At 36.9% G+C, this 23,704-nt stretch overlaps 2 protein-coding genes across 5 annotated transcripts; one reads left to right on the top strand and one right to left on the bottom strand.

The window, feature by feature from the left end:
- The first annotated feature begins 1,177 nt into the window (after positions 1-1,177).
- LOC133878220 (uncharacterized) lies at positions 1,178-13,433 on the top strand. 4 transcript variants are annotated; one of them, XR_009901856.1, is made up of 4 exons: positions 1,178-1,302; positions 1,503-1,906; positions 2,058-2,640; positions 13,266-13,433. XR_009901856.1 is itself a non-coding variant. In XM_062316769.1 (4 exons), the coding sequence occupies exons 2-4, from the start codon at positions 1,517-1,519 to the stop codon at positions 2,484-2,486; spliced, it is 732 nt and encodes a 243-aa protein (XP_062172753.1). In that variant the 5' UTR covers positions 1,178-1,302; positions 1,503-1,516; the 3' UTR covers positions 2,487-2,970. The 4 variants fall into 4 exon arrangements, 2 of the variants coding, with proteins under 2 accessions (XP_062172753.1, XP_062172741.1); XR_009901854.1 differs by lacking the exon at positions 13,266-13,433 and adding an exon at positions 5,554-5,883; XM_062316769.1 differs by lacking the exon at positions 13,266-13,433 and having other exon boundaries at positions 2,058-2,158; positions 2,246-2,970.
- LOC133878212 (gibberellin 2-beta-dioxygenase 6-like) lies at positions 5,220-7,277 on the bottom strand. The gene is made up of 3 exons (XM_062316745.1): positions 6,556-7,277; positions 6,100-6,421; positions 5,220-5,778 (listed from the first exon to the last, which is right to left on the bottom strand). Exons 1-3 carry the CDS (start codon positions 7,011-7,013, stop codon positions 5,548-5,550), a joined length of 1,011 nt encoding a protein of 336 aa, XP_062172729.1. The 5' UTR covers positions 7,014-7,277; the 3' UTR covers positions 5,220-5,547.
- Positions 13,434-23,704: the final 10,271 nt, after the last annotated feature.

Here is a 23,704-nt window from a genome sequence, read left to right as displayed (position 1 = left end):
GTAGACTTACACTTGTATCTTTTCCCCCCTATAAAACATGTGTTATTTAATAGTTGGGCTGCCTTTAGATGTTGGATTCGAGTTGGACCTCGTAGCAGTTGTGTTAGTTTGACGTAGTGATATTGATCCGGTTATGCTTGAGGACTGATTGCTGGATTTTGAAGATCACTTATGTTAATTAGTACCTTTGGGTGATGTTGTAGGCTTAGCATTTGAGGCTCGATTATGTTAGCTCTGACCTTTTATACTGAAGATCTGTATAGTGTGATTTCAATTAATGTAATGACTCTTGGTAGATGTTCTAGTTGTAATGAACTTTTGATATACTATAAATACTTTTTGTGAAGGGCTTTAAAATGAAGCTTTTTATATATATATATAGGGAAAATTACAGTTTAGCCCCCTAAATTACCACTCATTTTGCGTTTAGCCCTACAAACTGCCAACACTCCGACTTCGGCCCCCCAAACTACCAAAACCTTTGAAAAATGCTCAATTTGACAAAATATTCCCATATTACCCTTGCCACGTGTCATTTTTTAATTAAAAAAAATATTTTTTTAAAAAATAAAAAAGTAAACTAAAAAAAAAAACTTATTATTTTTTTTTTTTTAAAAAAAAAGGACCATGGGGTGGCTTGCAGGCCACCCCGGCACCAGGGGTGGCCAAGTGCCACCCCCCGACCCCCTTGGGGTGGCTTTTCGGGCCACCCCAAATGGATTTCGGGGTGGCCCGTAAGCTACCCCCAGTTGCCGGGGGTGGCCGCGCGCCACCCCCGGTGCCCTAGGGGTGGTGCTCGGCAGTCACCCCAAACCCCATATATATTTTTTTTAAAAAAATAAAAATTTAGTTTTTTTAGTTTTTAATTTTTTTTTTTAGTTTTTTTTTTTTAATTTCTTAATTGAAAAATGATACGTAGCAGAGGTATTATGGAGATATTTCGCCAAATGGGGCAATTTTCAAAAGTTTTGGTAGTCTGGTAGGCCAGAGTCGGAGTGTTGGCAGTTTGTGGAATTAAACGCAAAACGGGTGGTAATTTGGGGGCTAAAATGATATTTTCTCATATATATATATATATATATAAACTATTTTTAACTTTGAAAGCTCTATTATTATTTTTTTAAAGGTACATTTTTTTTTTAATTATTTTTTTAAAACTTTTTTAACGACAGGCACCGCGATTGCTTGAAATGTTGAAAGAAGCAAGAGGGAGGCGATATTCATCCAAAAGAAAACAAAAATAAGGGCGGGAGAGAGAGAGGGGATTATATGTTGATTCTCGGTGTCGTCTCCGGTGTTTAGGTACGTATAATTTAATTTTTGTTCTTTTACTGTTCTTCCCTTTGCGATCACTTCGGTGATGTGTTATCTTAGAATTCGCAGGACTTTTTGTTTTTGTTTTGTATCAAATTTAATTGAAGAACCCCTTTTTTTTTTTCTTTTTTTTTTTTTTCATGTTGCTTAATATTCTTCTTAATAAGAAATGTGTGAAAAATATCCAGGAAGGGAAGAAGAAATGGTTGGGGTTGCTCCTGATGATAGAAGTCGAAGGCGTCTACCAGTGTGGATGCTGGGTGTAGCTGCTGCTGATGAGACGAGAAATTCTGATGATGTAGTTGAAAGAGCTGTGACCAAAGGGCCTGAAAAAGGGGTTCCGCTTCAAGAAATGGACACTTCACATTTTCCTGTAAAATGTGAAACAAAGAGAAAAAGAAAATCAAGTAATCGAGATGCAAACTGTGAGGGCATGATCACTGAAACCGTTTCAGGGAAGAAAAAGTATAATGGGCACGGGAGAAAAGTTGAGGAATCTGCTGCAAGTAAAAGACGAAAAGCAAAGGGTTCTGACTTTGATGATAATGATGTGGAGCTGACAATAGAAGATCTGATGGCCATTGCTGAAGAGGTTTTTTGCTCTTTTTTTTTTTTTAATTTTTTTTTTATATTGTTTTTGCCAATTATACATTTATAAACCATTTTCAAGGAAAACACCCGTCTAAATTAATTGAAGATTTTTTCATGTTGAAATATCTAAAGTTGGAACCATCTCTTTGCAGTATGTCAAAGTGGAGAAGAATACGGAGCAACAAGCTTCAAATAGAGAATGTGGATCAGAAAGGCAAGTTCTAATGACAGCCTCTTCCAGCAGGAACTCAAGGTGTTTGCTTGATGTCCCCAACAGTAATCAAAGTTCATCTGCTCATGAATTGACAGCTTCTTATACTTCCTCTGTGACTTTGGCCAGTGAAGAAATTGCCATCATTGACAGGACAACAGTGGACCCTGCTCAAGACATGTTGGATCTGTTTTTGGGTCCCTTGCTTAAGAAACCCGTCGTGGAGGAGAAGAAATCTTTTGTGAAGGATATTGCATTTGCCTATGAGTTTGAAAGGCAAACTCAGAATAATGTTGTTGGAGAAGAAATAGAGCCCCTGATGAAAAAGAAGAGCAGTCTCAAGGATAAGGTGGCAATGTTTCTTGACTGAATAAGATATCCAAATTGTTTGCGCAAACCTGAATAGTATGATACAGCATCGATACGTTCCATGATCTTTTGAATAGCACTTCTGGACAACCTATGTGGAGTTACCATCTTAGTCATATATCTTCAGTTCTTCACCACAGTTGATACTCCAATAGGTGCGTATCTTCCAGTCCTAGTCTTGCTCTGTCACTATTTCTTTGGGATATATGACCTATCAAACTTGTGGGTAGTGTTCGCATACAGCTTTAAATTTTGAGACAGTGAAATGGAAGTGCATTCTTTTTCTGTAAATATTTGAAAATAAAGCATATCCAGAAACTAAAGCTTTATAGGAGCTGCCCATTCGTGTAAGTAACCCCTTAGAAGTTTTCTTTTTTCTTTTTCTTTCCTCTCTCTCAACAATAATAATTGGACTGCAGAACTGGCTTTTTTGCCCCACCATATAGTTAACTTTGGTTAATTTAGCATAGAAATTCTTCATCTTTATCTATCACAAATGGGGAATATTATATTCAATGATTACAAGAAGTAGATATTTATTTGAATTTTCAGGAGTTAGTAAAAGTTCAGAGTTCCATAAGTGTGAATGCTCAAACCTCAGCTTGGAATTTGTTGCTGAAACAATGAGTTAGTAGAAGTTTGTTGCTATGAGATGCAGGACTCTTAACTTTTTTTTTTTGATAATTAATCGAAATACCATAAAAGCGTAAGGCACCTTAAAGTAGACATGAAGTATACAAGAGAAGCCACCTAAGAAGCAGGGGCAAAAAGAGTAAGAAAATCATGATAACTAATCACTAAAGGATAAATATAAGCAGTTGTCCAAAGATACAAAGTGTTGAAGAAAAAAGATTTCAACTCCTCTAAGTTCCTCTCGCGGTCCTCAAAATACCTATCGTTCTTTTCCCTCCAAAGACACCATAAAAGGCACAAAGGCACCATCCTCCAAACAACAACATTGCGAGTACTGTCGGCAGTCCACCAGTAAACAAACAAATTGACTACTCTTCTAGGCATAACCCAAGACAACCCGAAACATTTGAAGAAGACGTTCCTAATGGCACAAGCAACCTCACAATGAAGAAGAAGATGGTCCATAGACTCTCCATTCCTTTTGCACATAACACATCAATCAACCACAATGACACGCCGTTTCTTGATATTGTCTATGGTAAAGGTCTTCCCTAGGGTCACTGACCACACAAAAAAAGGCTACCCTCAAAGGAACTTTAGTCCTCCAAACACTTTTTCAAAGGGAACGAAAACCATCATGACAACCCATGACACTGTAGAAGTATTTAACACCAAACAACCCTCTTTTGGAAGAGATCCACCACAACCTGTCTTCTCTTTCCTATCTCATTCTTACTAAATACAACAACTTGTAGAACAAGGCAAAGGCATCCACCTCCTAATGCTGAGCTGTTCTAGCAAAGCTCACATTTTACTGAATGGCACATCGAAAAATTTCCATGTGATCCTCAACAGGAACATCCTTTACGCGAGCAATACCAAATAAAACCGGAAATGCATCCTTTCCGATTTGGGGCGATTAGTGCCAATGAGCTAAACGTGTTCCATTGGCACATCACGGACTCCCACTCGTTCCCGCTAGTGGTGCCGTTAGAGCCTAATCTAGCAGCTACAAAGTCTTATGTCCTGATATGCAGTACTCTCTCGATGATGTGACAAGGATTGTGCAATTTGGTTTGGAGCACGACGTGAGATCGACTTGCCTGGTGAGTTTTCATTCTAGCCAAATGGGGGTGGCCGGCCCACCCCTATATATATATTAAGGGAAAATGGGGGTATTTTGGACTTTTTATCCACTCATTTTCCGTTAGAGAAGACAGAAATGGCTAACGGATGGACAACATTGACAATTTTAGAAACTTAGTGGGTGTACATGTCAATTTTTAAACATTGGAGGCAAAAGTGGAAAGTGGTGAAACTTTAGAGGGGTAAAAGTTATTTTTCCATTTTTTTTATTATTTAGGAATATATATCCCTCTACTTAGAGACACCTTAGATCTTTGAGTTATTTCGTCCATCCTATCAATAGCTGCGTCTAGCTGTTCAACAATTTATGTTATGGTAGCTTTCAGTTCCTTCTACCTTTTTGTGAATCCTGTACATTCAATTTGAACAACTTAAAAACCAGTCTACCTTATTTTGCTTCAAAAATTGTTGTTAGCATTTGTATATGGAGTTAAATAGAGCATATTAGTGTTTTCAGAATCAACTGTCTACTTAATTATTAGGGTAATATCAGGACACAGTATCCAATGAACAGGCAGAACTGAGTACGTATACAGATCACCAATATATTATAAGATACTGTTTTATCACTGATGACTGATACATAGTCGTGTGGATATATACATATTATTGACAATGAATATAAAGCTTTATGTGATGTTATTGTCGCTAACAAGCAATTTTCGTGTTATCTAGCGTACAGATTTTTCAGATGTCACTAATATATATATATATATTTGCTTTTCTTCCCAGTAACTGGTGCTAATCCTGGACCTCATTTTCTTGAAATTGAATAGCCTTGTCCTTGTGATAACCTTATTCATCTAGCATTTATATCAGATTTTGGCCAAGATGATTGTCACTGCTATGTAGATTTAGTCTCTTTTGCCAATCTAAGCTTTAGATTCCTATACAGAATTCAGAAGGAGAGGAGAGCAACCCCCCTCCCCCGACAATCTCTTTTAAAATAAATAAAGGAAAGAGGGAATAGTCTTTTTTTTTTTTTTTTGGTCGATATATCTCTAGTAATTAAGTGGCATACATTGGGAAAAAAAAGAAAAGAAAAAGAAAAACAAAAGACCTTGCTATGAAAAATACAATATGTATATATATATATAAATGATAGTGTTTTAACATACACCATGCCCGCTGTTGCATTCTCTTTTCTTTTTCTTCTTTGGTCTTATACTTATCAAAAGAATGAAAGTAGGACCCTGTAATCTGGATTGTTGTGGGTGCTTTTATTTTCAGTATCCCAACTGCATTGAATCTGGTATGTTGACTGACGATGTTTATCTGTAATTCTAAAGGAGAAATCTTGGGAGGCCTACTTTGTAGCCGGTTGTTTTGACATCTTCTTGAACTTGGCTCCTGTACTCTCCAAACGTGAACTTTCTATAGATTGAGGGTTCTGTGCAACTGGCAATTAAAGAATCATAGGAAGGGCAAAGGAAGTATGCTATCGAGTATCTCTCCGTTGTCCTATTAGCCATTACCCTGTGCTCCACGCTTTTATACAAATTATTGCTCCATGCCTGTCATTTTTAGTTACCACAAGGAGAAGAAACAAATTATTTTTTTAAAATATGAAAATTGGCTTGTTTCGGCTCGGTTGGGCTTGGGCCAAGATGGATGAGAAATTGAGAATGATAAATCCCCCCAAAATATATACAGTGTAGTAGTAGGCCTAGGGTACCTTCTTATTTATGGGAATGATTTGTCGGCAATCTTGGGCATCATGCATGCCTTGGAGGCGACTTTGACTTGGGTTCTTTGATTTGACTCAAAGAAAAAAAAAAAAAAAAAAAGAGAATAGAAAATTTGAAATAGCTTGTATAACGGAAACCAAAATTTACCTGAAAGAGATCTCCAATATTCACAACAAGAGCATCTTTGTTGGGCTTAGCAGCCACCCATTGGGAATCTTTCATGAGCTGAAGTCCACCGACTTGATCTTGACAAAGGATTGTGAGGAAATCACTGTCAGTGTGGGGCACTAAGCCAAAAATTTCTGGAGATATTGGACAGGTCGGGTAGCGATTCAAGCGAAGAAAGCATGTGCTTTCGTCGCAAATGTCTTCAAAAACGCTCTTTTGGTTGCCCAGATTCTCTGCCAGAACCCCTGCAAGCAACCTTGCCAGTTTTGACATGGCTGCTGCAAATTCCTTCGTCACCTCCCTTTTTGCCACAAGTAGAGACAAAAAGTATTAGCCTTTGTTTTAATCATCTAGCTTTTAATAAACAATGTCAAATAGAGGAGACGGAGAAAATGTGTAGAGCATTATGCTTGAAAGAGTCGAGTACCAACCAACCTTAGAGAGTTATACTCTCCATAGCAAGTTCCTTCTGAAATCTGTGAGAGAGGAATGTGGAAGGCTTCAGACCATGAGAACTGCTTTGGAGAAGTAGCTGTTGGTGTACCCCACCTGTATGAATTGTTCAGAAGCCCACAAGTAGTTTTACTTTCAAAGGGTGTTTGAAACAGCTTCACTTGCTCTCTCCTCATCCGCTGGATTAACTCGGGGCTTATCCCATGGTTCACTACTTGGAAGAATCCCCACTCCGAAGACGCTCTACGAATTGCTCTACAGCAAGCTACCCTCTCCCTTTTATTCTCACAGTTTAGATCATTGAGGTCTATCAATGGGAGTTGGCATTCCTCCATGCCAACTCCATTTTTGGGTTCATCACACTCAAGTGCAGGAAATTCAGTTGGGTGGCGCAGAAGTGCTCCATAATGCTGTAGGAAAGGTGGATTTGATTGGAGCATTGTTCTTTCTGGTTTAAGAAAAACTAGAGCAGGGTGAAATTGTGGGATTTCGATTATATTTATATGGGTGGAGAGAGAGAGAGAGAGTCCAAGGTGGGCATTGGCAGAGGACAGAGAGCACAAATGGGAAGGTGTACAAAACGAGAAAAGAACTCCCCAAATGGTGACAAATGTCAAATCGAGAGAGCATTTCCCTTGGAAATTGTTTAAGAGAGAGACCAGGTCAAACTATTGAACAGGAAAAGCACAACAAAGGAACAAAAGAAGTGGGAAAATGATAAAAGGATACATCCAAACCTAACTTCATCTTTTGACTTTATTGACGATGTGAAAAGGTCGATTCAATAGGGAAGGACCCTTTCCTGTCGTATGGTAAAATTTGACTTTATTGCCAAGCATATGAACATTGAACACACACACATATATATATTTTCAGATTTTGTATGTAAAAAGGGTCCAATTGTCAACGCTTGGTGTGAATATGATTGCCTGCCTTTTCTTTTCCATGTTCCAATGGCTGTGCATAAGAATCTTTGGGTATCTTACAAGTTGCAACAATAAAGTTATCATGTGAAATGATGTGACTCCCAATAAAATCACTGAGGCAGTAAGAGACATGATGAAGAATTGTAACATTTCATGATTTGATTTGCTCACCTATTTGAAAAATTGAGCCTTTTCATCCCCCTTTGGGATTGGATTGCTTCCAGGATGATAAGCTTGAAAGAAAAGAAAATCAAATGGACGAAAATAATGCATGTGGCTTCTAAAAGCATTTTCAAAAAATGCTTTTGACTCTTGAGATTGAAAACTTATGATTATCAATGAGTGCAGCAACACACAAGCCATCCGAAACTCTAAAAGATGAATAATGTGGGCATCTCTGTACTTTGAGCGCAAAAATGAAAACTGACGCACAATTCAACGACAAAATGCCGCCCAGATGAAATTAGACATGTGATGCTGCCTCCCTCGACACCCTGACGCCTGCGGCACACCAATTTTATGCCACCTCAGTCAATCTTTCCCCTCCTGACCTTTGAACACCAAATCCCATTATATTCGATACCTTTATATTTACTAGCACTATTTTATAAGTATCAAAATTCAAAAAATGCCTAAGGCAGGGGCGGTTATTAAAATAGAATAGGCGGTTACGGTTAGCGGTTAGAGTCTTTTCACCCCTACCTTGCACAAAGTCAACTACCTCGGTGATGGGGCTGATTTGATTCCTCTTACTTCTCAATCCACACGTGTAGTTTATGGTTTTTGATACATCTAAACCTTCTTCTCAATTTTGATTATGAGACCAAGAGTATGAGCTCTTATGCCTACACAAGACCTCTTTATATAGGTTCGTATGTCCAAGTGAAGGTAGGATTAGGTTTCCTTGTCAAAGTAGGACGTGGAAAACCTAACCTTATCTCCACTATTAATTAGGTCAAGCCTCTTGAGGAATAATAATCAGTTTGAGAAGTGACCTAAAGAGAAAATAAAACTAGCACAAATAGGCATAGGACACTTGTCATCTCATGAATTGTCCTAGGTCAGTATTAATTACAATTTATTCCACTAAGTCATACATAAACTGTCACTTTAACTCACTACCGCTTAATCCTTGAGTACCTGATTTAATCTCTTGATTATTTTTGTACTCTTGAAATCATATTTCATTTAGAACATTTAATTTTAGTAACTCTTAACTAAAATTATCTGACCAAAGATTTAGAATAATCAAATCCCATTAAATTTATCGAAAGGGAATGTTTCATGCCGTTTCCATTAAATAGAAGGATTATGGATTCCATATTAATGAGTAATGTTCCAACAATGTTACATATGATCATCCAACACAACGATTTTGACCACAAAAGATCTCACTCCTAAATGTATTAAAGTGACATTCAGTGCACATTTGAGTTCACATTCATCTCAAGATTGAGAGCCAATGCTATAAGCAATCGTAAGTTCAAGTTATTCATATTGAGAGTAGTAATATAGAATAACAACTCATGTGGTCCGATCAATAAACTGTAACCGCACCAACATATCAATTAGAAGTCTCTGCTTTTATGATTAAAATAGATCATTATAATTGATATGTTATAGTATTATCAAATGGAATGTGAAAAATAAAGATGACTTATAATTAACTGTGTGTGTGAATAGTGTGCAACAAAATATTAAATGCATAATTTAAAGGAGACAAATATTTTGTTGACGAAGTGAAAATTCAATTAAGAGAAAAACCACCCCGGGGCAGCCAAACACAGGATTTTCACTATTCAGAAGACAAAATTAGTTACAAAGCAGTAGCACTCACATACCCTTGATGCAGTGGTCGTATCTTGAACTTTGACGCGTAATCCAATACGAACGCCTTCCAACCAAATTACCTACTTGAAGGGGTCTTCAATGGAATCTTTTACCTTAGGACTCCTCCCTAAGTTAGACTTCACACGAACCAAAGAGCACACAACGGCAACGGCTAGAGAGCTAGCAGATCTTCAATATCTCCCTAAGCACCATCTCTAAGCTACAAGGAATTCACTACTGAATTCATGGTATAATACATGCTTAGAGGTCTCTATTTATAAGCTATAAAAGACCTAAATCAAGTCTGATACGATTTTCTCTAGGCAGTGTCCGGAAGCAAGCTGAGACCGTCCGGACGGTCAGCTATGCAATCGGCTTTCCAAAAAGCGCTGAAAACCTTTCCTGAATAAGGCCGCGTCCGGAATGTGTTGCCCTAAAGTCCGGACGGTTGCACTTCTGCTGCACACAATTTACATAATAAGGACTAGCGTCCGAACGGTGTTGCCCTGACATCCGGACGGTTGCAATTCTTCTCCACGTCTTGCCTTATCAAGGATAGCGTCTGGACGTTGTATTCCTGTTGTCTAGACGGTTGCAGCTGTCTTCACATATCTGTATTTGCGAAGGAAATCATTTTTCTCCTTGAACTCTGACTGGCGTCCGGACGGTATAACCACGTTGTTCGGACGGATGTATTGGAGCACTGGAATCTTCTTGAACTTTGAAGAGCATTCGGACGTGTTGCCATGACGTCCGGACGGATGCAAACTTGAACTGTTCGAAGCTTCTTGACACTGATGGGCATCCGGACGGTATTGCCACCTCGTCCGGATGGATGTTGCTGACTGAAGAGTGTCCGGACTCTAGACAAGGCCGTCCGGACTGAATCTTAGGATCCGACTTCTCTGAGTTAGAATCTTCCTGGAACTTCTGAAATAGCCTTTTTGCAGCTTGTGACACTAGAACTTGTCATAATAAGGCTTTTTCTATATCAGAGAAATAAATTCTGAATATCTGAAGACTCTGAAATATATGGCATCCCTATGAAAGTAGCAACATTACATAATAGTGATTTTGTCAAACAGAATGGAGCCAACACAAAAACTAACAAACTCCCTATTTGGTCATTCTGGGACAAAAATCACTTGACCGGTTTAAAAATACATTTCTGGTCCAAAACTAACATAAACTCTACTCCCCATTTTTGTCTCAAAAGGACAAAGGGTAAACAGAGTATAGAAAAACCACATCAATAAAATACTCCCCCTTGATGTCTCAACAGGACAAGGGTAAACATAGTATATAAAATTCACAGACAAAAAACATTTTAAAATCCTAAACAATAGGAAAATAAAGAAGAGTCTGCAAGTGGCTCAAAAGAGAGGAAAAAAAATCCTCAAAGTACCAAATCCTGCTGATCTACTGAAATCAAGTAATGGAGAGAAAGCCATACAAAAGGCTAGATTTGTACTACTTCAGCTTCTAGCTCCGGAAGTCGGGAATCATGGACTGGAAAACTTTTAGTTGCTAGATTTTGCAAAGCCTGAAACTGGTTATCCACAGATTGACATCCTCTAAGTAACTGGTCCACAAGATAAATGAGAAGATTCACTACTGAACCTCTAACTGATACAGATCTGAGGAAGATGCTACGAAAGTCTATGCATGAGCTGGAGGAAAAAGCTCATCTTAAATCTTGAGACCTTTGGAAATATTGAACATATGACCTCAAATAAAATTAATTTTTCAAATGATCCATCTGTCGAACACTGTGCTGGAAGCCGCTGGATGACATATTCCTGAAACAAAATTAAACAGAAATATCTCCAAAAATACCACTACCAAGAAAAATCATATCCTATTAGTTCCAAAAACAATATGGTATTTATAAAGGCTATCAATTGGATGCCAAAGAAAAATCTAAGCAATGCAGCAATTCATAAGACATAAATATATTAAGATCAACCCAGCACACAGATAGAATAGGATTTTCATGCATAATATCTCAAGAAAATATTTCAATCACCAAATATTCCAATATTCAAAAAAACACAAAAACTTAAAAGAACAAAGGAAGACACAGCAAATACTATGGAATGAGAAGAGATGTGCAAAGAACACCAAAATCTCAGGAGAAAACCGTGAGAAAAACACACAACATGACATGATAAAACAATAAAAAAATGCAGAGGTGTGCATATGGCTGAGAAAGCAAGCTAAAAAAAAAATAGTTGTAAGGATTGCGTCCGGACGTGGTACACACTCGTTCGGACGGTCCACTGCCAGATTAGCAATCGACAGGACCGCGCATGTCTGTACATGTCACTTATCGTCCGGACGCTTGAGCTGCACGCGTCCAGACACAAGAGTAGGTCCGTTCGGATGCTTCACATAGAAAATCTGAAATTGGATGAAAATTTGCAAAAAAAATATTTTCTCTAAAAATAGCTTCAGAATGCGCATATATAATCAACTGATAAAGCAGTCAAATAACATTTAAAAAATATACAAAGATACAATTGAGAGTTAAGTATTCAATAAGTACAAATTTTCCTACAGATAGAAATTTTAAATAGATTACTCAACTCATGCAATGCGTGTGTGTGTGAAAGCTATCTCAATAAGGTATGATGTTTGCTGATATAACTTAAAGCAACTGAATTTTCTAAACAAGAGAGAAATGTTTAATGAAGAATCAATCAAAAGTCAAACCTTATTTTACTAAGGCCTAGCCCCCCTCATTTGATACACTCACCCTAAGATGCAACACTTTTCTTTTACTTAATCCTTCAGTGACCGTCTATTTCTACAATGATTTGGTCATTGACTGTTTTTATAGGGACAAGTTTAAGAACATATTTATAGCACAAAAGTAGTGGATCTTTTTATTCATCCATATTTTCTGAAATTTGGATGCTTTTTATCACTTGGTACTGAAACCTAGAAAGAATGCCAGAATTTTTAAGTTCTAGGTTCAACTAGCGAGTTGGTCAATTTGACCATCTTAGCAAAACAAATCTCTCTCTTATCAGAATTTCTAGAAACTAAAAGTCAGAGAGAAAAAAAAAAAAAAAAAAAGAGTACCTTAGGGGAGCTTTGAATAGTGCACAATTTTTTATCGTATGAGAAATGCAACTATCTAGCATTAAGATGCACATGAAAACTTAGCAGATATTAGTCATAAACTCTCAATCATATATAAGCATATTCAATCAATGCACAATGAAATGAGGTTTCAGGCAAAAAGACATGCAATATCTAAAAAGCAATCAAAAGGAAAAATAAAAATTCTGCATCATTTCCCCAATTTTTTATTTTTATTTTTATTTTATTTTATTTTATATGTTGAAAAAAAATAAGACAAAAAAACAACAAAAACATGCTAGATGAAAATAAATGCACAAACACTTCCTAACATGTATGGTAAGAGCAAACCTGACCTCAGGGAGAGAGGTTTGGAAATACCAAGATAGAAAAACAGCAACATGATGTGCTTTTTTTGTCATCCCCAAATAGTACTTGCAGAAGTTTCTCAAGACAACAAGAGAACATATGGGGGATAGAATAAATGGTTCCTCAAACAGAATGTAAGACATGAATAAGATATGACATGATAAACTATGCAATGCAAACATACCTGACATGCACTAGGGTTTAGGTACCAAAATCCTAGGCATGGTGATACTTCACCTTTACTAGGTGGACTCACCTATAGTCCACTCCCCCTCAAGGGGTGAATGGTCTCATCATTCTTGATCCATACCTGCTTGACCCATGGAGGTGGTTTGCAGGTCTTGTCCATGTTGGCTATTCTCATTAGCATACCTTGCATCAGGCTCAACAACCCCTCATAGCCATGATTGCTGTTGGGCTTCTGTGGCTTTCTCTTGTAGCACCTTGATTTTTTCTTCTTTGATTTGCCACTTTGATTAGCAGGAACAAACTTCTACTGATGCCATGGAACCTGATGTGCTGTCAAAGGTAAAGTGCCTGATGTAGCTTTTATTGGCAGCTTCCTTTGAACTTTTGTCTTGTGAGCCTGGAGTTGTGGACACTTGGGTCGGATGTGACCGGTGATGCCGCAGTGATGACAGGTGGACAGGCTTCTTTTGTTGGAATGTTTTTTGACAGTCTTTGTAGATTTAAGGTTAGCATTCTCACAAATAATATTGTCCTTACCTTTTATATGTCTCCTATGTGGAGGGACATATTTAGATGAGGAAGAATTTTTAACTTTACCTTTCCTCGGAGTATCCTGCTTAATCTAAGGTCTGTGGGATTTCAACAAATAACAATTTGGTCTAATATGACCAATCTTCCCACAATTATGACAAGTAGGAACAAACTTACCTTGTGTTCTTGATTCCTTGAACTTTGGCATCACATGATTATTTAAGTAAGAATTTTCTAAATAAGCTATATCTACTATCACAGGCTTAATAAGAATAGAATCTGATTCAGAATCAGAAGTATGTGAAGTAGAAGCACTCAAATCACCAATAATTAAATTAGGCTTGTTAGAAATATCTGTATGCATACAAAGCATTGCCTTTTCAAATTATCACTAGAGAATTTTTTTCAATTTCTTCTCAAGTGCATCAATAGTATTAAGCAACATGGTATTCTCAGATTTCAAAGAGTCAATTAAAACATGTGATTCAAATAATTGAACAATCAAAGACTTTTTTTCTTGCTTCACATTTTTAAGCTCTTTATGAGAAACTTTATAATTTTTAGCATTCTTCAATTTATCAGAAACCTTAAAGAGTTTAAGATCAGAATTCTCTTTAGATAACTGAGAAGAATTCATGATAAAGGTGTAATAAAAAAATAGAAGTCACAAAAGATAAGGATCACACTCAGGAATTAAATCCTTTAAACGGAGTGTACCCGCTCTGATACCAATTGAAAAATAAAGATGACTTCTAATTAATCGTGTGTGTGTGAACAGTGCGACAAAATATTAAATGCGGAATTCAAAGGAGAGAAATATTTTATTGACAAAGTGGAAACTCAGTTAAGAGAAAAACCACTCTGAGGCAGCCAAACCCAAGATTTCTACTATTCAGAAGACAAAACTAATTACAAAGCAGTAGCACTCATAGGCTTGGCAATTCGGGTCGACGGGTCGGGTTCGTGTCGACCCGGCTGACCCGATTACACAAACGGGTCTGACACGAACCCGACTCGATTAATAATCGGGTTGAACTTTTGAACCCAAACTCGACTCGCCTGCTAGCCGTGTTACCCGAACACGACCCGGGTAACACGTTTGTTTCAACCCCTAAAATCTGAGATTCTGAATCCTTGATTGATCAATGATCAGAGAAGTAGAGAATTGAGAACCCAATGTTTATCAAAACAAAATCAATACAAACATTAACAAATCTAATGGAAAATTCACCTAAATCGGCACAGGACCGAACTACCGAATGGTGAAACTGAAACACTGAAGTGAAAAATTGAAAATCTGGAAGAGATTCAAGAGAAGATGAGAAGTGAGAACTCGAGAAGTGCGGACTGCGGGTGACAGGCGTGCGCCGTGCGGGCCGGTGCGGCTACGCCGACTAGCGGGCTAGGGTTCCGACTGCAGAGCGCGGGCGTACGCCGTGCAGGCGGTGCAGCTACGCCGACTAGCGGGCTAGGGTTTCGACTGCGGAGTGCGTGCGCCGTGCGGCTACACCGAGTAGCGGGCTAGGGTTCCAAACTTCCGATTCGTTTCTTACTTTCTCAGTTTCTCAACTTTCTCCAATTCTCTGTTTCGAGATTCTTCAATCTTCATTGTTCTACTGACTCTACTCGACTTCGGTCTTTCTTCCTCTTTTCTTTCTTTTTTTTTTTAATAAAAAAAAAAAAAAACCGTGTCTAATCGTGTCTGGCTGGTCAACCCACGGGCCAACCCGCCAGACATGATTTTAATCGGGTTGACCCGATTATGACCCGAACCCGATTACACCAAACCCAAACCCTATTACACCAAACCCAAACCCTATTTTCCTGTGTCGTGTTCGTGTCAGGTTCGCGGGTCGTGTCAAAAATTGCCAACCCTAAGCACTCACATACCCTTGATGCAGTGGTCGTACCTTGAACTTTGACGCGTAACCCAACGCGAACGCCTCCCAACTAAGTCACCTACTTGAAGGGGTCTTCAATGGAATTATTTACCTTAGGGCTTTTCTCTAAGATATACTTCACACGAACAAAAGAGTACACAATGGCAACGGCTAGAGAGCTAGCAGATATTCAATATCTCTCCAAACACAATCTCTAAGCTACAAGGAATTCACTACTGAATTTATGGTATAATACATACCTAGAGGTCTCTATTTATAGGCTATAGAAGACCTAAATTGAGTCTGATACGATTTTCTCTAGGCGGCGTCCAGACGCAAGCTGAGGCCGTCCGAATGGTTAGCTGTGCAACCGGCTTTCCAAAAAGCACTGCAAACCTTTCCTGAATAAGGCCGCTTCCGGACGGTGTTGCCCTAGCGTCCGGACGGTTACACTTCTGCTGCACACAATTTTCAAATTAAGGACTGGCGTCCGGACGGTGTTGCCCTGACACCCGGACGATTGCAATTCTTCTCAACGTTTTGCCTTATCAAGGATAGCGTCCGGACGTTGTATTCCTGTCGTCCAGACGGTTGCAGTTGTCTTCCCATATCTATGCCTGCGAAGGAAATCTTTTTTCTCCTCGAACTTTGACTGGTGTCCGGATGGTATAACCATGTCGTTAGGACGAATGTACTGGATCACTGAAATCTTCTCGAACTCTGAAGAGCGTTCAGACATGTTGCCATGACTTTCGGACGGATGCAAACTTGAACTGTTTGAATCTTCTTGACACTGATGGGCGTCCAGATGGTATTGCCACCTCGTCTGAATGGATTTTGCTGACTGAAGAGCGTCCGGACTCTAGCTAGCGCCGTCCGGACGGAATCTTGGGATTCGACTTCTCTGAGTTGGAATCTGCACAAAATCTTCCTGAAACTTCTGAAATAGCCTTCTTGCAACTTGTGACACTAGAACCTTGTCATAATAAGGCTATTTCCATATCAGATAAATAAACTTTGAATATTTGAAGACTCTGAAATATATGGCATCCTTGTGAAAGCAGCAACATTATATAATAGTGATTTTGTCAAATAGAATGCAGCCAATATAAAAACTAACAGAATGCCTAATTCCATTACTGACAACGAACTATAGTTTATAAGTTACAAGGTTTAGGATTTAGATCTTTTGTGTGATAATCTCATTAACACACCTAAACCTTATTCAATATAACTTAAGGACTACATGTATATATAAAGAATAATATGCACATTTATAAAATGATATTAATAGATTTTATAAAATAAACAACTTTATTTAATAAACCGAAAATGTCATACACAAGAAATTGGCTAACAATCTCCCATTTGCCATCAAATTCAATTTGGCATACATCTGACACCCATTCCCTCCAGGTGAGACTCAGAAGTGTTATGAGGCAAGATCTTAATGAATGGGTCCACCAGATTCTTAGCCAATGCAATCTTTGCCACATTGCATCTCCTAAAGAGACAATATCTTTAATGAGATGATGCTTGCGCTCTTTGCGTTTCCTTCTTCATGGTGGAGTTAACAATACAATACTGCTTGACACTCCTCCACCTAATAGTTCCATCCTCCCAAAGTAAACCTGAGGTGGATCTCTAGGTATAACGTCCAAGATATTAAATTAGAATTTAAAATAGAAATTAGATTAATTAAGTGAGTAGTTAGGTTAAGTATGGAAAAGAACACTTAGAAAATTATCCAAGTAAGAGTTTCTAGGATATTTGTTAGGACATGGAATTTTTTGTATTCAGACGGGATGCAGACGGGTTGGTTAGTAGGTTCAGGTTTAATGTGCATCCGGACAGGACTTCAACGTGTCCAGACAGTGCGACCAGAGAGTCAAAATGCACGTTTCACTTTGGCATGTCTGGACGACTCATTAACCTATCCGAATAGGCCTAGGTAGAAAATGGCTACACGCGTTTTCCAGTTCATTTTCTCCCTTCTCCCATTTCACACGAATTATCTCCTCTCTCTCTCTCTCTCTCTCTCTCTCTCTCTCTCTCTCTCCCCCCTAGGGTTTGCACCCAAGCCCTAGATTCAATCATTTTGAAGCTTCCAAACTCAAATCCGACACTAAAAACACAATCCTTATTAGGAAATCCTTGTTTCATCGATTGTTTTGAGGTGAATCCGAAAACCCTAGCTTTTCTTAGATGTTGGGTTATTCTATAGAGTTTGAGCTTAATCTCTCAAATTTCTCTAGTTATTTTGTGATTAGTGGTGTTCTAGACAACTTTCAAGCACTAGGTACATCTTTGGTGAGAAATCAAGGTAAGACCCAAACCCTAGATTTTGTGAAAGTACTGTAAATTGGTGATTTTTGAGTCTAACCCTAAGATCTTATAGGTTAATGTTATTAATCATTGGGTTGTCAAATGGAACCCTAGAAATTCTATGGTTTTCAATAAGTTGTAGCTCTTGAGACAAATCATGAACCTAGTGGGATTTAGAATTAGAAATGTTATGGGTTAGTTTTAATGTGTCGTTGCAATGTATTATGCAGTGTTGCATTGCGAGGCTTACTAAATTTTGTAATTATATGATATTACAAAATGCTATGCTTGCTTAAACTCAAGCCGAAATATTTTGTGGTGATATGTACTTTATGAATGCTTTGAATACATTGAATTATGTTAAGATGTGATTTGATAATGATTTATAAGCTTTAAAGAATGTTTTATGAAATTGAGAATTGAGATATGTTTTTTGACTTTAGAGAAAAGTTAAGGATTTCATTATGTCTTATAAATTATGAAGGTGAAATGTTGTTGAACGATGCATGAATATGAAAGCAAAAGTATGATAGTTTTATAGCACGAACATAAATGAAAAAAGTCCATAAGAGATTAAAGTATTGAAACAAGTCTCCAGCATTACACTGAGGGACAAGTCCTTGGGGGCAAGTCATTGATACTGTTAACTTAATGATGACGTTATGGAGGACAAGTCCTCAAAATGAGTGAGTTGCTAGCTCTGACTACCTAGGGACAAGTCCCTCATGATGATGTATGTTACGCAAAAGGATATCTTAGAAGCCGTCAGGACAAGTCCTGGAGTGATGAGAAAGAAAGAATGTAAAAGACTTATGTACAAGAAAACATGCATATCATAGTTTTATATGATGATGTTTTGTGTTATGTGTTGGGTGGGTTTTCACGCTAGATATATTAGCATGTATATGAGTTTGAATGGAACATAACATATGTATACCGTTACAGCTAGATTACATAGAATGATTTATGTGGCATTTCATGTTAGACGTATCAATATGCCTATTAGTTTGAATAGAACATAATGCGTGTGAATTCATGTATTTTTGGAATGTCATTGTTTACCTTATCTTGCGAAATATTTTACTAAAAGTAGTTATGGTAAATGCATGGAAGAAAAAAAAATGTTGGCTTATTGTAAAAACTTAGTGAATTATATACTACTGAGACCGCGAACTCATTATTTTACCTACGCGGACGTGGCAACCACCACGATCATATAGATTTAGATGTTTTGGATGCAGGTACAGTTGACGTCGATGAGGACCCTGTGGCTTTGTATTTGGGATACTACGATTGAAGCTTATTGTGACGGTTGTATGTGTTAGACTTATGGATAGTCTATTGTTGTGAGTTTTAAAATACTCGCAAGCGCACGAATTGTTTGCAATATAGTGTGTGCAAGTGTGAGGTCGAATCCACAGGGAATTGCGTTGTAAAAATTAATTTCTATTTAAACTAATTCTATCTTAACCTAGTTCCAAATTTTAGGATTTTTTTATAAAAAGAAAACATAAAATAAATAAAGTAAAAATAATCAAAAGTTAAGGTACTAAGGTTTTGGAATCCACACCTACCAAATCATAGCAACATATTCTCATGTTTATCAATACATATTCAAAGTTCTCACCATACAAATTTTATGTATGTTCTACTATGTTTAAAAAATTAATTAAATCATTCAATGAATCCGTTCTTTGCACAAATCACAAAAGATATCCACTTTAAACCAAATCATCAAATGTATTCGTAGAACGAAACACAATGAATATCTAATGTTTTGATAAATAAAAACCCAAGCAATCAATTAAAGAAACTATCTCAAATCATCACATGTACCCGTAAATCACAATAGATATCAAAGAATCATTTCAATAATTGAATTGAAGTAAAACAATAAAAAATCAAAAACTCATAAAATCGGATAGTATAAACTTATATGAAAATATTGTTGCTCTTCAATGGTGAGGCTTCATCCTCAACCTTAACTGAGGATTTAGCCTCTCATGAGCACAGTACTACAAGCGTGGCTACTGGAAAATAAAATAAAAACTCAAAAGTTGCCTCCCAGCCGTCCACCCATTTACAAGAGAAAAAGTAATATATACCAAGACAATAGGCTATTTGGTGCTGCACTTTCCTTATGAGAATAACGTGTGTAGCTGTTGCTCTTTCATGGAAAGAAACATGAGTCGGCTGCCACGTATGGAAAGAAAATAATGCTATAGAAGTTGCCTCTCACGTCTACATGTAGGTATACGTTCTTCAGTTGAATAGAATTATGTCTCGCGCTTACAATTATGCATGGAAAGACTCGATTTGGTGCAAAGCAGCCATTGTTTGGAAATAAGGCTTCAAAATGGCAAGTCGATGTCCAAGTCTTTTGGAAAGAATCACGCATTAATGTCGGTGCTCGAGGCCTTCCTAAAGAAGACCCATGTCTTCGGTTTGCCAGATCACATGTGTCTTGGTTTGGTGGAACAGTTATGGAAAGAACAAAAGATATGCAAAACAAGAACAAAGATGCAAGAACAAAGACATGCAAAATAGCCGCACGTACACGTCCCTCCTGGCCTTCTTCACGTTCACATGATTACAAAGAAAGGAAGATATAGATACTCAAGTCCCTTGCCCCGCACATATGTTCAGTTCTAAAAATAATTGCACTCCAAGATTTGCGTTGTACGAGACTTTCGTCAAGACAAAATATTCTTTCCAAATTTGCTCTGAAGCTTACAGAATCTAAGTATAATTTGCCCAAACTGTGAAAGATAATTCCACTTCTTTGTAATTTCACATAAAGACCTGTCATTTTCTCTCAAAGACCTACAAAACACTCAAGGCACTAAAACTAACCAAAAATATCAGAAAATAACAAAACTAAAGGTTTAACAAATGCAAATTAAGGGATCTAGATATACAATACAATCGACCAAATTTAATTTCTCATCTTTTTACGCGAACACTCAATACTTATTGAGGCTAAAGGTCCGGTAACTCAATGAGAACTCAAACTGATGATTTTTTTTTTATTTAACTTTTTTTTTCTTTTTGTTTTAAAAAATTTAAGCCAAGGTTTCATCAACAAATCATCCTACAAATCTCAAGACACACATTGCTCAATTCAAATCTCATACCTAACAGGTCCTATGCTAATGTGCTTGTGATAATAAACTCAAACAAAATGAGGTCTCTCTAGTCTAACAAATGAGTCAAAAGATTCAGATTTCTAATGACATGATGATATGTTCAACACTTTAAGCAAGCCAATGAAATGCAAACCACAGTTACGATTTAACTCAAACTTTACAACAACATAGCACAATTTTTAAATTTTGTTTTTCAAAATTTTATAGAACAAAAAGACAAATAAAAGTAAACAAATAGACAGACTGTTTTTCTCTACCCATAAACTTGAATTACACATTACCCTCAATGTGTAGTATAGAAATACATTACCATAAGGAAACATCAAGGCATAAAAAAGGCCAAGGCGTCCCCTATACTTAAACACTAAAACACCTGTTAACAAAACTAACAACAATATTTTCTCATAGAAACAAACATCAAAAGGTTGATTGCTATCAAAAATAAAATGACAAGAAATAAAATGAAAAAGAAACTGTGCGGAAAGTGAAATGGAAAAGAAATTTTATAGTACTTTCCTCGATCATTTGGATGTCCAACCAATCCCTTTCACCTTTTCTTCTTTAGAATTTGATAGCCCTCTGGAAGAATGTTTCGCCAACTCAGGTAGCCTACTTACTTGCTTCGAATGAACTTTTTAGGAAGATGGTTACTAGATTTGCGCGCTTGCGTGCGTAAGTCCTTGAGTACCTTGACATAAGATGGCTCTATGAGACATTGAGAAGCTGAAGCTTTGCGTTTATGATGTGTCTCAAGAGGGATAATGGTAAAGGAAGGAGCTTCAATATCACTTCCTTGTCATTGGACAAATTAGGAATTGACGGGGGCTCAATTTGCTCCTCTTTTTCTTCCTCATTGTTATCAATAATTTCCTCACTCTCAAGTGTGGTGGTAGCTTGGACATGCTTATGACAAGAATTGCTAGATTCATCCTCATCAATCATGTAGTGCCCTCTAGCCATCAGCTTATTTTAAAACTCTTCTTTCTCTATTCTGTTGAATTCAGCAACTAGATAATCGATCTGTCCTTCTATCTTGGCAATAGCTTGATGCGTGAATTGCTTTGAATCCATGACCTTAATCTTAAGCTCTTGTATATTCTGGCTATTGTATAGTCTGGCTGCTTGCTTGTATGAATTGTTTGGCTGTGTTTTCCAATGATAATTCTTGTGTTGGATAATTTTAGGATAAATGATGGGAAGATTGGTTATCGAATTGCGGATATTCAGGATGGTGTAGTTCATAGTATTGGAGAACATAATTTTTCGTGGCTGAGCTTGACACAATAAATCAGAATGGTTGCTTCTATTCGAGTTGTAAAAATTGAAATTTGAATCAAACCCTAGGTTGGAGAAGTTTGTGTTCATTTGTTCACAAGATAAATTGGAAAATTGTCTAAATGCTAGACAATTGCTAACATGATGATAATGATTGAAACAATATGAACATGGTTCATGTGAGTTAAAAATATGAGTGTAGTTGGTAGGAGCGGGTGTCCTACAACTAGGAGAAGCGTGTTGTACAGAAAAATTATTAAAATCATTAAACGGAAAATTCATGCTTCACTCTCACTCATTAACATGCAAATATCCCACATAAAACATTAACACCCATTTTCTTCTTTTTAAATACAATAAAATAAAGAGAGAAAACAAATATTATAAAATCAAAAATTACTACTAACACAAAAGCACAAACAATAATACAAAAAAATTAAAAACTAAAACTTAAAAACTCATAAAATGGACAAAAAATAAATTTTTGCAAAGTTTCAGCTATTGATCTACCACAGGTGGTGCCCTTTGCGTTAGTGCACTTGAACACAATTCCGTAGATTATCTCACCAAAGCTGTAAAACAATGACAGAAACTTTTTTTTTTTTTTTTGTTAGAACACAAAAACAAAATAAAACCAAATTCAAAATTCAAAATCCTAAACTATAACTAGTAGAAAGATAAAACCAATTTAGACATAAATTCTTTTCAAAAATAAATCAATTCCCTGGCAACGACACCAAAAACTTGTTGTGAGTTTTAAAATACTCTTAAGCGCATGAATCGTTTGCAATAGTGTGTGTAAGTGCGAGGTCGAATCCACAGGGAATTGCGTTGGAAAAATTAATTTCTATTTAAACTAATTCTATCTTAACCTAGTTCCAAATTTTTGGATTTTTTATAAAAAGAAAACATAATTATGATCATCAATACATATTCGAAGTTCTCACCATACAAATCTTATATATGTTCTACTATGCTTCAAAAATAAATTAAATCATTCAATGAATTCGTTCTTTGCACAAATCACAAAAGATCCAGTTTTAAACAAAATCATTAAATGTACCCGTAGAACGAAACATAATGAATATCCGACATTTTGATAAATATAAACCCAAGCAATCAATTAAATGAAACTATCTCAAATCATCACATGTATCTGTAAATTAAAATAAATATCTAAGAATCATCTCAATAATTGAATTGAAGTAGAAAAATTCGAAATAAAAAACTCATAAAATCGAATAGTATAAACTTACATGAAAATATTGTTGCTCTTTAATGGTGAGGTTTCATCCTCATTTAAGGTTGATGATTTAGCCTCTCATGAGCATAGTACTACGAGTGTGGCTGCTGAAAAATAAAATAAAAACTCAAAAGTTGCCTCCCAGCTGTCCACCAGTTTACAAGAGAAAAATTTAATATATATATATATACATACATACATACTAAGACAATAGGGCTATTTGGTGCTGCACTTTCCTTATGAGAATAACGTGTGTAGATGTTGCTCTTTCATGGAAAGAAACATGTGTCGACTGCCAAGTATGGAAAGAAAATAATGCTCTAAAAGTTGCCT

Source organism: Alnus glutinosa, chromosome 1, assembly GCF_958979055.1.
Source record: "Alnus glutinosa chromosome 1, dhAlnGlut1.1, whole genome shotgun sequence".
NCBI classification, from domain to species: domain Eukaryota; kingdom Viridiplantae; phylum Streptophyta; class Magnoliopsida; order Fagales; family Betulaceae; genus Alnus; species Alnus glutinosa.
Note: the sequence above shows the minus strand (reverse complement) of the source record. Positions and strands in the feature narration are given on the sequence as shown.

Coding starts and splice junctions, on each gene's coding strand:
- LOC133878220 (XM_062316757.1), top strand. CDS start 1,517: ATGGTTGGGGTTGCTCCTGATGATAGAAGTCGAAGGCGTCTACCAGTG. Junction 1,907..2,057: donor TGATGGCCATTGCTGAAGAG/GTTTTTTGCTCT, acceptor ATCTCTTTGCAG/TATGTCAAAGTGGAGAAGAA.
- LOC133878212 (XM_062316745.1), bottom strand. CDS start 7,013: ATGCTCCAATCAAATCCACCTTTCCTACAGCATTATGGAGCACTTCTG. Junction 6,422..6,555: donor GGAGAGTATAACTCTCTAAG/GTTGGTTGGTAC, acceptor TGTGGCAAAAAG/GGAGGTGACGAAGGAATTTG. Junction 5,779..6,099: donor ATATTGGAGATCTCTTTCAG/GTAAATTTTGGT, acceptor TAAAAATGACAG/GCATGGAGCAATAATTTGTA.